The sequence below is a fragment of the Brachypodium distachyon genome, chromosome 1 (assembly GCF_000005505.3).
Source record: "Brachypodium distachyon strain Bd21 chromosome 1, Brachypodium_distachyon_v3.0, whole genome shotgun sequence".
Taxonomy (NCBI): Eukaryota; Viridiplantae; Streptophyta; class Magnoliopsida; order Poales; family Poaceae; genus Brachypodium; species Brachypodium distachyon.
The window spans coordinates 65,160,251-65,173,044 of NC_016131.3; the positions used below are offsets into that span (position 1 = coordinate 65,160,251).

A 12,794-nucleotide genomic window follows, 5' to 3' on the forward strand; every position below is an offset into this window, starting at 1 on the left:
GCGGGCGGCCGCTCGTCTGCAGCAAGGAGGACGGCGGCGGCGACGCCATAGGCGTAGCCGGGTCCTCCTCGTGTGCCACGGCAGGGGCGGAGAAGGGAGGAGCAGGGGCGTGGGAGGGCAGCGCAGGGCCGTGGGAGGGCGGCGGTGGCAAGGAGAAGGGCGCCAGAGGCGCGGACGAAGGTGGCGGCGCTGACCCGGGCGGCGGCATCAACCCGAGGCGTTGGTGCGATTTCTTCGCGGACGAGGCAGCGGGAGGCGGAGGCGGGCCGATTCCGCGAGGATCCGGAGACGCGGCCATGGCCGCCGGCGGCGGAGAGCAGTGGCGGCGGCCGAATCGCAGGAGGCGGGGCAGCCAGGCAGGCGCGGAAGGGAAAGGAAACGGGCGGTTTTTCTTCGCGCGCTCGCTTTTCACGTTTTAGGGAACGGGAAGAGGAGAGAGAAAGTAGGTAAATTCCCTAATATTTTAGGGATAGGCAATGAGATAGGTAAACTGTTGGAGCAAATTTTGGGCATTTTTAGGGAATGTGGACAGTCATTTTAGGAAATGGGTGATTTTAGGGAACCTCGTGGAGATGCTCTGAAGGAGGCGGGCTCGGAAAGAAAACGGTTCGGGAGCTCGGTGGCATTTACGATGTAAATAGAGGATAAGTGAGAAGGGTATTAGGGCGTGGGAATTTGTACAAGCTCCAGCCACAAAGAGAAGCACCGAAATAGGTGCTTGTGGTGTGTAGTGCAATTTTGGCTAGAGCTTCTTGTCTCCAGCTAGCTGCAAATGAGGTGTTTGTTTTGGCTTTTGGTTTGTAGTCCCTAGAAGCCAAATAAGCCCTGTTTGTTTGGGATTCTGTTTCGTGCTTCTAACAATCTCAAAAGCACATCTCCTTTTTACACATGAAGCTGAGAAGCATTTTCGGACGTGCTTCTCAGCTAGAAACAATCTCAAAAGCACATCTCCTTTTTAAACATGTGAAGTGTTTTTGAGATTGCTGAAAGCACAAAAAACTGAAGTAGAAACCCCAACAAACAGTTAAACAAAGGGACCCGTAGTAGGAGCTGGAGGCTGCTCGCTTGCTTGTGAGCGAAGCTTGACGGGTTGTTGCCTTTTTCTTTTCCCCCACAGAGATAGCATCGAGTTCCTGCTCTTGAAAGTGAAACGTCAACACCAACATTTAAAATCGGTAGTCTTCAAAAGTAAACTTACCAAATCGACATGACGAGAGTCTGTAACTGTATTATCCATCATTATTTGTACAGGTACACTTGCAACCCTAGCTAAACACATGCGCCCACTCGCGCGATGGGCCAAGGCCAACAACCCCTCTTCAACCAAACCCGCTAGCTCCCGTGACAGCTAGCTCTGCAGTTCCTCTCCTGTTTCTTCCTCCGATCTCTGCCGCTCCTAGTTAGATAACACGCTTTTGAAACGGCCTGACGATTTTGGAAACGCCAGTTGTGGAATACGTCAGTGTCCACTAGTAAGATATTGTAATTTTGTGCTTGATGGCAGTTGCTTTCCGGGTAGCGAGGTAAGGTAAGGTAAGGATGTGTGTGTGTGGTGGGATTGCATAGCGAAGGCATGTGGAAACACTTCTTTTTTGTTATGAGAACCGGCACAATGCAAACTTTACGCATACACAGTTCCAACACCGTGCATACATTCGGACACTGTTTAGCAAACACGGAGATGTGCTACGCGGGGTGGAGTAAAGAAAGCAGAGGCGCTGGGCCGGAAAAGCAGAGCTACGCGGGTGGAGGAAAGAAAGGCGTGGCACCGGCCGAGCCAATATGGATTGCAATTGCATACTGGGTTTAAGGTGGAGGGTCCACGTGTCGGCAGATTTTTGGTGGTTTGCGGGTAATGATCATGCGTCACAGCGGGTAATCATGATTGCGTGCCACCAGTTTAAAAGCACTGCCCACCCTCCACTGCCCCCTCTCGTCTTTGCTTCTTCCGCTTCTTCTCCTGCCGGAGAAAGCTTCTCCGGCTTCTGCTAAGGTTCAAGACCTTGGAACATCCGCGGCAGGAAAGGTAGGAGCTCCTCCGGCATACTTCTTCTTTCTCTTGTGTGTGCCTTCACTTCATCGTAAGTTCATAGCTCACATCACATCTAAGCCTCTCTTTAGTTTCCGACGGGGGAAACCCCAAAGTTTAGCAACTGTACTAGTTTGCTCTCTTGCTACTTTTACATTGAATTTTCCTGCACCACTGTCGGAACTGAGCAGATGAGAAGAGGAGATTAGTAATGGTATTTCAAATAGCTTTGTCATGCTACAATTTTGCATTCATTTGGAAAGAGGGAAATGAAACCATTGCTACGTTATTTCGCTTCTTTTCTCCTTGATTTAGTTAGTTCCTCTGAAACTTAGAGGATCAAATATGTTCAGACGTCAGTTGGTGTACTAACTGTCCTTTTGTTGCCATAGCTCTGTGCTGTGTCTCTGCACCGAAGTAGGAGACGTGGAGTAGAGATCAAGGCAGCGACTGATGTATACTTTTGTTAGTAAAATTGACCAACTACCAAGCTAGATATTGATTCGGGGATATGTCAGAAAGTAGCTAATATTCCCAAGAAATTAGGATTCTTGTAATCCACTCACCTCTGCTTCTCTGGAAAATGAAAAGTGACCTCTGCTTCTCTGGAAAATGAAAGTCACCTCTGCTTCTCTGGAAAATTAGTACTCCATACTAGCAGCAAATGGTGAAATAATATTGGACTGAAGCAACAATCTCTTTAGGGAATGGAACAAAAATAATATTGGACTGACACTGACAATATGTTTTTACTTGTTGATCTCTTGTAAGATGTCGACAATCATCATGAGAGTCGACCTAGACTGCGACAGATGCTACAAGAAGATCAGGAAGGTCCTCTGCAAGCTCCAAGGTTAAATTCCCCCCAAAATCCCAAGTGCAAATCACTTGTTTCCATACTAGCAGCAATTAGCAACATAAATGATTGTTTATCCCTTGAGAAATTCACTCTATTAATTACACTTTTGCTATATCAGACAGAGAAAACATCAAGTCGATCTCGTACGACGAGAAGAGCAGCACGGTGACGGTGTCCGGGTCGTTCGACGCCGAGGAGGTCTCCGACAGGCTCCGCTCCGACGCCGGCAAGGTGATTACCGACATACAAGTCGTCCGAGGGAACCAGATCATGAAGCCCGGCGCTGCCAAGGCGGCGCCCAAGCAGCCCGGGAACGGGAAGGAGAGCCAGGGCCACGGCCACGGGTCACACGGACACGGCAACAGCCACGGCGGCGGCGGTGGCGGCAAGCCGGACAAGACCAAGCACGTCAAGTTCGACATGGACGACGACCACGAGGGAATCAGCAAGCATGCCGGCCATGGCCAAGCCCAAGCCCAAGGCCACGGCCACGGCCACGGCCACGGCCACGGACACGGACAGGCCAACAAGCCGAGGGTGGTGACCACGACCGCCATGTCACGGATGGAGGGCCCGCACGCGCATCAGCCGGCGTCGATGACGGCGATGGCGCCGATGCGGATGCCCATGCCAGCGCCGATGCCGGGCATGACAATGATGCCGCAGGCGATGGCCACGCCGTCCATCTGGCCGCCGCCGGTCGCCGCCGCCCCGGAGTGGGGGTACAGCGCCCCGCCGTATGGGGGGCCACCTGGCGGCGGGTACGGGCCGTACGGCGCGCCCGCGTATGAACACGGCGGGTACGGGCCGTACGGCGGGCACGGCAGGTACCCGGCGTACCAGCCGCAGTACTACGAGGAGCCCAGCGCCGGGTGCAGCGTCATGTGATGGCGCCGCGCGTCGACCGCGACGGGTCATCTGACAATCTTGGCGACCGTGCTTTGATGAGCACAGCACGCACGAATGGATACGTTTAGTTGAGGAGGCGTGCAGGAAAACCTTCTACTACTAGTGAATTTCTACCTCCTTTTGCGTTTTGGTTTTCCTTCTTCTTTTCTTGGTTGCTTGGTGTGTCTTATGAATACGATCGTATCGCGTCGTTGTCTAGTTCGCGTGTTATATGGCCATAGATATGTATTACTAGCGTAGTTAATTTATGAATGTGAAGCGGTTGCTCCCTCTAATGTACTGTAAAGCTCAACTTATATGAGAATGCTAGGTTGTCTGATCTTTAATTTTGGCGTCCGTATCTTTTAACAAATTTGCCTTTTTTCCAATAAGTTATAAGAAAATTAATTTCACGGTTGCTCCACATATGCCACATACTTTTTGCAGGGTGAAGAAAATCAGTACTCTGTACATAAGATAAGATGTAAACTCACAGAAGATGTTTACGGTACATGGTACGTACTACTGTGGAGAAGGTGGGAGTGCCACTAAAATCTGGCCATTCGGTTAGAAGGGCAGTTTTGTAATTTTATTTTCTATCGGGTGGCTCCGTATCTAATCCGCTTAACAGAATCGCTCACGCATGCCAGATCTTCGTCGATCTCGTTTTCGTTGCGCGCGTGTTCTATCTTGAGTTCTCGACGGTACCATCTTGTTCACTAAAAACATCAAGTCAGTTTAGATACATGTAATATATTGCATCATTGGCCCTCCCATCGCAATAGCGCCGTCGGCCCGGCCACTGTGATCACCGAGCAAGTTTTCTCGTTAATCCATCCCTTGCTAACTACTCCCTCCGTTCTCTAAAAAAAACTACTCCCTTGGTGACATAATTTTTGTCTCAAATTTACCTAAAAATTAATGTATATATTTCTAAAATATGTTTAGATACATGTAATATTTCAACAAGAATTATGAAACTGAGCGAGTAGACCTACTGGCTGGCCACTCGTCCTTCCCGTGCAGGCAGAAAATGGTCGCCGGCGGCACCTTCCATGAGTAATTAACAAGGATCGAGTGGAATCGCTTTTCTAGAGCAGCCTTCCATACTTGCTGAATGTATGGATAGCGTTATGGGCGTCCTGCCTCTAACTGCGTTTCAGATTACGTTTTTACCCCTAAATCCAATCTACCCTAGCTTTTTCAACCGTTGGAGTATGAGTTGAGATCATCCATCCGATCGAAGAAAAAGAAGGGTCCATATTAATTTCAGGGTATTGTAAAAGAGCTCAAATTCACAAGAGTTTTTTTTCACAAGAGTTTAACATCGTCAAGGAGTAAAAAGGCACATGCTGACATAACAAAGAAGAAAGCAATTAGCAGGAAGCGTGACGGCCGGGGCTCCAGCAGCGGCGCGGGGAGGAGCGTGACGGCCTCTTGTGATACCAAAGTTGGGCTGCATGGGGCCGTGACCCCGTGAAAGCTGCCCATGTTGGAATTGCAAACATTGTGTATCCTAGCAAGGTGGCCGTGCGTTGCTACTGGAACATAACACTTTGTGTTGTTTGATTGATTTTTGTCACTGCTATTTATTCTGCTTTAATAGTCCGGCTGACGGAGAATTGGGGATTGGAGAATAGAGGCGGCAGTTGCGGGTTGATTGGGGGAGGAGGTCGGCAGAGGAAAGAAGATACCGAAGTAGATTGGAGTTTGAAGCGATAGAAAAAAATATGAGGCCAGTGTGATTCGGACAGGCCCATTTGTCAGTTGCCAGTACTCGGAAGGAGATGCATGGAAGGTGAATTGACGACCAGCAAGTCAAAACTTTATAAGTATATATCATAAATAAGAAAATAAGTGCAAGCTGCCACCCCCTCAAAGAAATGTGCAAACTGTGACATTTTTTTAGGGGTAGCTTGTTTTTTTAGAACAACGATCTGGCTTTATTTATTCAACGAATAAAGTACATCTGATCCGAAAAATTAAAACGACAACAAAGATTCAGATAAACCGAAAGTTACATAAAAAAAATCTTTGAAACCAACTTCTATAGCTGCTTCTTTTGCATCTTGATGCTTCTCCTAATCTCTGGTGACGAAACAGTAGAACACCAAATCTGCATAAGCCGAACTGACCTTGTAGGTTTTACTTAGCCGCATGAGCTGCCCACCCCAGCGGGTGAGAACTTAAGATCGTTGAATACGCGGTGGCCCGGGACACACCCCTCGCAAGACAAGTTGTCAAACCATTGAATCATCGCCGAAGCGACGAGGAAGAAGACCAAAATCACGAAATTACGAGCCATGAGATCCACAAACTCCATGGAGTAGACCATGATAGCCATGTCGGAACGGGGATGGAGCCGGGAGACCAAAAATCCGAGCGTCGTCGTCTCCACCGTCAGGACGCCGTCGCCAAGAATACACAAAACCTTATAAAATATGTAGTATGACAATGGGCAGATGTTGATCTGTGGTTCCCCTCACCTCCTGATAGCCAAAAGGCTACCGGAGACGAGAGGAACCGAAGAAGACGACACCGGCGGCTTTTCTCCAGGCGGCGACTAGGGTTCCACGAACTCTCGATCCGTACGGACCTTCTTTTTAAAGGGTAGCTGCGACTTGTATTGTGAGGTTTCTTTTTTTTAGAGTAGTATTGTGAGGTTTCTTCCCAGAAAAAAACGAGGACTAAAATCAGGCCTTAAGCCCTTCACCTCCCTAGCCCACTACCCGCAAAAAAGAAAAGGAAAACCTCCCCTAGCCCGTAACGCTGTTGTCCCACTGGACACAGCCCACGGGCCGACGAGCTCAACAATGGCACTATTTTTTTTGAACATCGAGCCTCTGCAGGCCACCAAATTGTTTAACATGTCCTCAGAAAAAGAACATTGTTTAACATGTGTCAGTGTTATAGTTAGGAAAACCTGGACCATTATTCCTATAAATACTAGTTACATTACTTTGGGCATGTAACTGACCACAATTGTTGGATACTGCTCTAGACCTTCGTTGATGCGAGAAATTCTAGTTTTGTCCTGAATCAACTTTTTTACACTTTGATTAAATGTATAGAAAAGTGTACCAACATTTACAATTTCAAATTAGTTTTGTTAGATCTATCATGATATATATTTTCAAAGTATACTTTGTTGGAGAATACAATGCAAGCTTCTAGAGTGTTCTCAATATTACAAGAAAGAAGACATTACTATGGAATACTCTAGAATATAAAATAAATAAAAGAGGGAACCTTCTAGTGTTTAGATATGCATAAAGAAGCTTTGGAATACTCTAGAATAGGAGTTTAAAATAAATAAATAGGAAACCTTCTAGTATCTAGATATTTATGTAGAAGTGTGTGGAAGGCTTTAGATATTTTGTATCAATGGCTAAGATTTTGACACATGTCAAAAATCCAATGGCCATGTAGTCCTATAAATAGAGGCCCTTGCCTCACACCTTGTGTAGTAGAGAATAAGAAAGTGAAGAAGGTGGAGAACAAGGTGTGAGCAAGTGTAAGGTGTGTATGCTCTCTCTTGTACTAATATTCCTAAAGCAATATAGTACTATTTTGTTCATATAAGTCTCCCGGTTAGGCCTTGTTATTTCTAAGTACTTAGTGCATATAAGTTGTGATTTAACGTGAGCGGATTCGCCCGGAATCACAACGGTCTTGTTTCAACGTGAGTGACATAGCCGCCCGGATTCAAGACTTGCTTTAACGTGAGTGGCTCTGCCGCCCGGAAGCTTGCACTAAGTAAATAGAAATAAAAAGGGACTAATCAACTACACCAAAGTAGTTGGTATAGGTGAGTAGGCCCTCTCGTAGTGTGTTAGGTCCACCTCGAATTCTCTACATACTTATTTTATAAATTTGATCAAACTTTAAATGTTTTGAGTCGGGACAAAGGGAAGACTTGTTACATTTAGGAAAGCCACACATGGCTGCGTTACAAAAGCAAAACCACATGGCACGAACACACATGACAGACGATCAAAGAGCGCGTTCGGGGCGGACCAAAGATGAGGTGACCTAGAGAGGCATAGGACATGAACTCAAATTTTCAAATTGCAATAGTGTTCTCTTCATCAATTTCTAAGAAAGAAAAACATGAAAAATTTGAATTTAAACAAGAAATGCCCAACTAAAACCATTTGCCTCCACTCAAATTTATTTCTTTGATCGATCGACCTGCAGGCCATGTCATCATCTCCGCTTGTTCCTGCTTCCCAGCACGAGCGTGAGGTAGAAGAGCACCCGGAATAAGAACCCCCACGCGACGGTGGCCCAGAGGCAGTTCCACTTGCCGAGCTGGTTCACGGCCTGCTTCGCTAGTATGTCCGTCCCGGTGGTGATGCACGAGGTGCTGTTGAAGTCGATCTTCATCGACTTGCTCATGGCGTTGAGCACGGTGACCTGCGTGGCCACCGGCAGCTTTCCCATGGGCGTCCCGTCGAACATCTGCACCCCGCGCATGAAGCACTTGCTGGGGTCTGCGCCGAACTCGTTCTGCATCACCGCCTCGTACGGGTACTTGATCAGCGACAGGTAGTGGAACCATATCCAGTAATCCGGGATGCGATCGCGCGTGACGAAGAAGCCGCTGAAGAGCAGGAAGTACGCCAGCATGGCCACCACCACGGTGTACCCGATGATGACGTGCGGGACGACGCCGGAGAGGAAGGTGACGAACCCGCTCCCCGCCCAGAAGGAGGCGAGCACGATGAGCGCGAAGAAGACGAAGCCCTCGGCGCCCCCCGCGAGCCCCACGGCGAAGAAGGTGATGGCGGTGAAGGCGAGGGAGAGGAAGACGAGCGGCGGGAAGGCGACGATGGCGTTGGAGAGCGTGTAGGAGGACCTGCGGTAGGCGTTGTGCGCCGTCTCCCGGAGGAAGATGTAGCGCTCGATGAGGAACACCGGGAGCGCGTCGGCGCTGGTGTAGAACATGGTGGACATGGCGATGGCGAAGAAGCCGAACCGCTCGTTCACGCCCTTGGGCGTGTTGTCCAGCCGCCAGAAGATGGTGGCCAGGACGAAGCCGGTCACCACCACCGCGCCCAGGCGGATTAGGAACAGCTCCGGCGTGCGCCGCGTGTTGGTGAAGGCGCGCCGCGTCAGCACCCACACCTCCGCCCACCACGGGTTCGCGTACGTCGCCACTTCGGTTGTCGCCGCGGCCACCTCCGGGCTGCCAGTGCTCGTGCCGGACACTAGCTTGCCGCGGGCGATGCTCAAGCTGATGGCTTCCTTAAGCGACAGAGACGGCTTATCGCTGCTTGCCGCCGAGACGGCACGGGACAACGGCTTCTCCTGCCACGACTTGCTTAACTGCACGAGCTCCTTGGTCCCGTCCTGAGTGCTCTCGAGCTCGCGGATGTGATCGAGCGCGAACTCGGCCGGGTTCTCGCCGTCGGGGATCGGGTGCCCGAACTCCGAGAAGAACAGAGGCAGCGCGGCAGGTGCTCCATAGTACACCGTCCGACCACGGGAGAGGAACAGGAGACGGTCAAGGAGGCCGAGGATGCGGTAGCTGGGCTGGTGGACGGACATGACCACGACGCTGCCGCTGTGCGCGATGCGCTGCAGCACCTTGACGACCATGAAGGCGCTGGTGGAGTCGAGCCCGGAGGTGGGCTCGTCGAGGAACAGGATGATGGGGTCGTGGATGATGTCGATGCCGATGGACACGCGGCGTCGCTCCCCGCCCGACACGCCGCGCCGGCCCTCGTCGCCGATGATGGTGTCGGCCGCGGCGCGCAGTCCGAGCTGGTCGATGAGAGCCTGCACGCGGCTCCGCTTCTTGGACGCGGCGAGCGAGCGCGGGAGGCGGAACTCGGCCGAGTACATGAGCGTCTCGGCCACGGTGAGCATCGGGTACAGCAGGTCGTCCTGCATCACGTACGCCGAGATGACCCTGAGCAGGCGGCTGTCCAGGGCGTCCCCGTTGAGCGTGACGGCGCCCCGGAGGCTCTCGCGCTGGATCCGGCCGGCCAGCGCGTCGATGAGCGTGCTCTTGCCGGCGCCGCTCGCGCCCAGCACGGCCAGGATCTCGCCCTCCCGCGCCTCCCCGGAGATGCCGTCCAGCAGCGTGTTCTTCGCCGCCCTCGCGCGGCCCTGCTCGCCGTGACGAGCGGCGCCGGTCTCCTCGACGTTGACGTTGTCGCGTCTCCGGTGGAATGAGCTCCTCGGCCGCTTGACGCTGTACGTCAGGTCGTGGAAGGCCAGCACGAAGTGGACGGCCGGGCGGCAGACGAAGTCAACCGTGGGTTGCACGTCCACGACGAGGTGCCGGGACGTGTCGCCTGCGCTGCTGGTGGCCGTAGTCACCGAGCCGCGTGAACGGAGCGCGACAAGCTGATCGAGGGTGGTGACGCCGGAGCTGTCACTGGAGCGTGGGTCCCCTGCGCTGCTGCTAGGCAGGATGTGGTTGCGCGGCCCGTGCCGGGCGCAGCCTGACTCCATCGATCGCCAAGGAATGTATCTCAAGTGGCTTGGTTGCGAGCTCTCGGGTATATATGGATCGCTAAGGAAGCTATCTCAAGAACGTGCTGCTGAGACTGACACGCACGTTTACGACTCTTCTCAAGCTAATTCATGTGCATCAGCAAACCGAAAAAAAAAGTGCAGTGAACAGGTCTCTGTTAAACGAGTTCACTATGCTAGCTTATCGGATCACAATTTTTTTTATTGGAGTAGTGAGGACTAGGGAGGCTTCAACAAGCAAGCATGCATCGGTGGCTGATACTGTAAAGATTTTACCTGGAGAAATGATGGCCACCTAATCGTTTTCTACGAGCGTGTGCGTGTCTGCAGTGATCTCCAAGATAATTTGGACGGTTGGACCAAGCTGAGGAAGTTCGAATTGCACCTGCGAATTTCAATATTTAACCGACCGTTGAATTGTGCAGTCACTGTCTTCTTCCATCTTCAAATTGAAATACAGACATGTTGCGTCAGAAGAACATGATTGATTCCCTTTGTTTAATGGTGTACATTTCTACTGAGATTTGTCATAACAACTGGAACTAGCATGTCGATCTCAACCCAGCGAGTGGCAAGGAAATTCACCAGATTGACATTTTGGTTCACAAGGGATGTAACCATCCAGTTATATAAATCGTGCACATCGTATTACGTACCGTTGCACGCTGTACATGGAACTGTATACCACGGTCTTGGACAGAGACTCTTGGTGGCGAAGCTAATGGCTGTTTTTGTTTTATTCAAATCAGCCGAGACTGAAGTATTGGCCGGTGTCGAAGGTCTGACTGACACTCAGGAAGTCTTGTGACGGATCATGCCACGGTGAACCGTTCCCCTGCAGTCGTCTTTGACGAACAAGTTGCGCTAGAGTTTGATGACATAAAATCTAGTTGAGCTCAGGGCAGGACCGAACCAGTGCGAGCATACTCATATTTTGGAAGAATACCGAAAAACCGTCAATATGCATATTTTGGTCCAAAAACCAGCTCCAACAGCACACCCATATTTGTTAGATACCCAAACAAATTCAGGTAGCTACCCATATTTTGCCCCTCAATACCCAAATATGGATATTCTAGGTTAGAGTAGCAAAAGATACAAATCCACCAGCGGTAACCAACTACCATGATTTTTCACGGTTCTCTCTCCTGTCCCTTCTGCTCCCGTCGCCGGCCGCCGGAAATCCCTCCGCCTCCGGTGAGCTGCAGGTCGCCGGCCCCCTCCCCAGTGCGCCTGGACCGCCGCCGCCACCTCCCGACCATCCGCGCACTCCCCGCCGCCCTCGCGCGCGCTCCCCAAACCCCGATGGCGGCCGCCGAGCTTGAGCAAGACGCCAGCCCCGCCGCGGCCTCTGTCCGCCGTCCCGAGGCCTCCCGCATTGCCTCTTGCTCCTCCCCGCCCCTCTGTGCTCCCCTCCCCTCCCCGCGTCGTGCCGTACAGCGGCGGCTAGTGCTCGCACCCCACTGCCTCCTCCGCCTAGCTCCTCCTCGCCGTTGCTCCACGATTGGGGTTCAATTTTGTGCTTGATGTGGGATCGATTTGGGACTGATTTGGGGAAGAAGAAACTTGGCTCAATGACAGGTGGGACCGTTATGAATTGGTGGATTTGGGTATCCAGTTTTGGGTTTGTTGGAAAAGTTGGAGCCAATTTGGATACCCATATTGTCTCTCTCCCCTACCCATAATGGATTTAGGTATCCAAAATATGGATATGCTGTTGGAGATGCTCTGAACCGGCAAAAAACCGGACCATATCGCAGAAACCCAACCCTTTTGATACTGCCGAGGCCGACATGTGGGACTCACTTATTCTAATACTACTAATTAGTGCAATAGTACGGGGTTAAGTGATAAATTCCAAAAGTTAGTTTTTCGGTACATTTCCAAAAGTAAGGATTTCATAATATCTGGCACGAGAAGGATGCCACACCTATATGTCTAGCACGTTTTAGGCTCAATTAGCGGTGTCGGAACTATGATGTGCTGTTTTTTAAATATAATTTGTTGTGAAAAACTAAAAATAAAACTAGACCCGCAGAGGGAAAGAAACCATGAGAACACAATCGGTCTTAGTCTCTTAGAATTGTGCTTTGGCGTGGGACGGACGATGATTTTTTTACTCCAGCCTATAATTCGTCGATGGCCGCCTCCATGAGCCCGCACCATCTTCACATGCCTCCGACGGTACGAAACACCATCAGAACAAGGTCGAGGCGGTGAGACCTTATTCCAAGCCAACGACGACGCTTCCGTTTCATCGCCGCCGATGTTGGACAAACGAAGACCTATCAAAACCTCTAGGCGAGAAAAAACTATAACTTACACCCGTGTATCTTGGCCTTCTTACACATCCCACCGGCAGAACCGATGACGAAGAAGAAGAAGACCGACGGTCTACTAGTGGAGTAGGAGTGACGGAGGAGGTGAAATCCTAGATGAGTTTTGTAGGAGAGATTAGAGGCAAGAACTGTTAATTACTCATACATTTTCGTGACAGACCCCCTTTGGTATTATGTCCATTGTTTTTATTAATGA

The 12,794-nt window shown here is 50.7% G+C and overlaps 2 protein-coding genes across 2 annotated transcripts; one reads left to right on the forward strand and one right to left on the reverse strand.

Annotated features, from left to right (window-relative positions):
• Nucleotides 1-1,872: 1,872 nt before the first annotated feature.
• Nucleotides 1,873-4,123, forward strand: LOC100822303 (heavy metal-associated isoprenylated plant protein 34). The gene is made up of 3 exons (XM_010230465.3): nt 1,873-2,026; nt 2,801-2,882; nt 3,007-4,123. Exons 2-3 carry the CDS (start codon nt 2,801-2,803, stop codon nt 3,774-3,776), a joined length of 852 nt encoding a protein of 283 aa, XP_010228767.1. The 5' UTR covers nt 1,873-2,026; the 3' UTR covers nt 3,777-4,123.
• Nucleotides 4,124-7,498: 3,375 nt separating this feature from the next.
• On the reverse strand, nt 7,499-10,238 carry LOC100822612 (ABC transporter G family member 6). The gene has a single exon (XM_003561708.4). It carries the CDS (start codon nt 10,236-10,238, stop codon nt 7,983-7,985), a length of 2,256 nt encoding a protein of 751 aa, XP_003561756.1. The 3' UTR covers nt 7,499-7,982.
• Nucleotides 10,239-12,794: the final 2,556 nt, after the last annotated feature.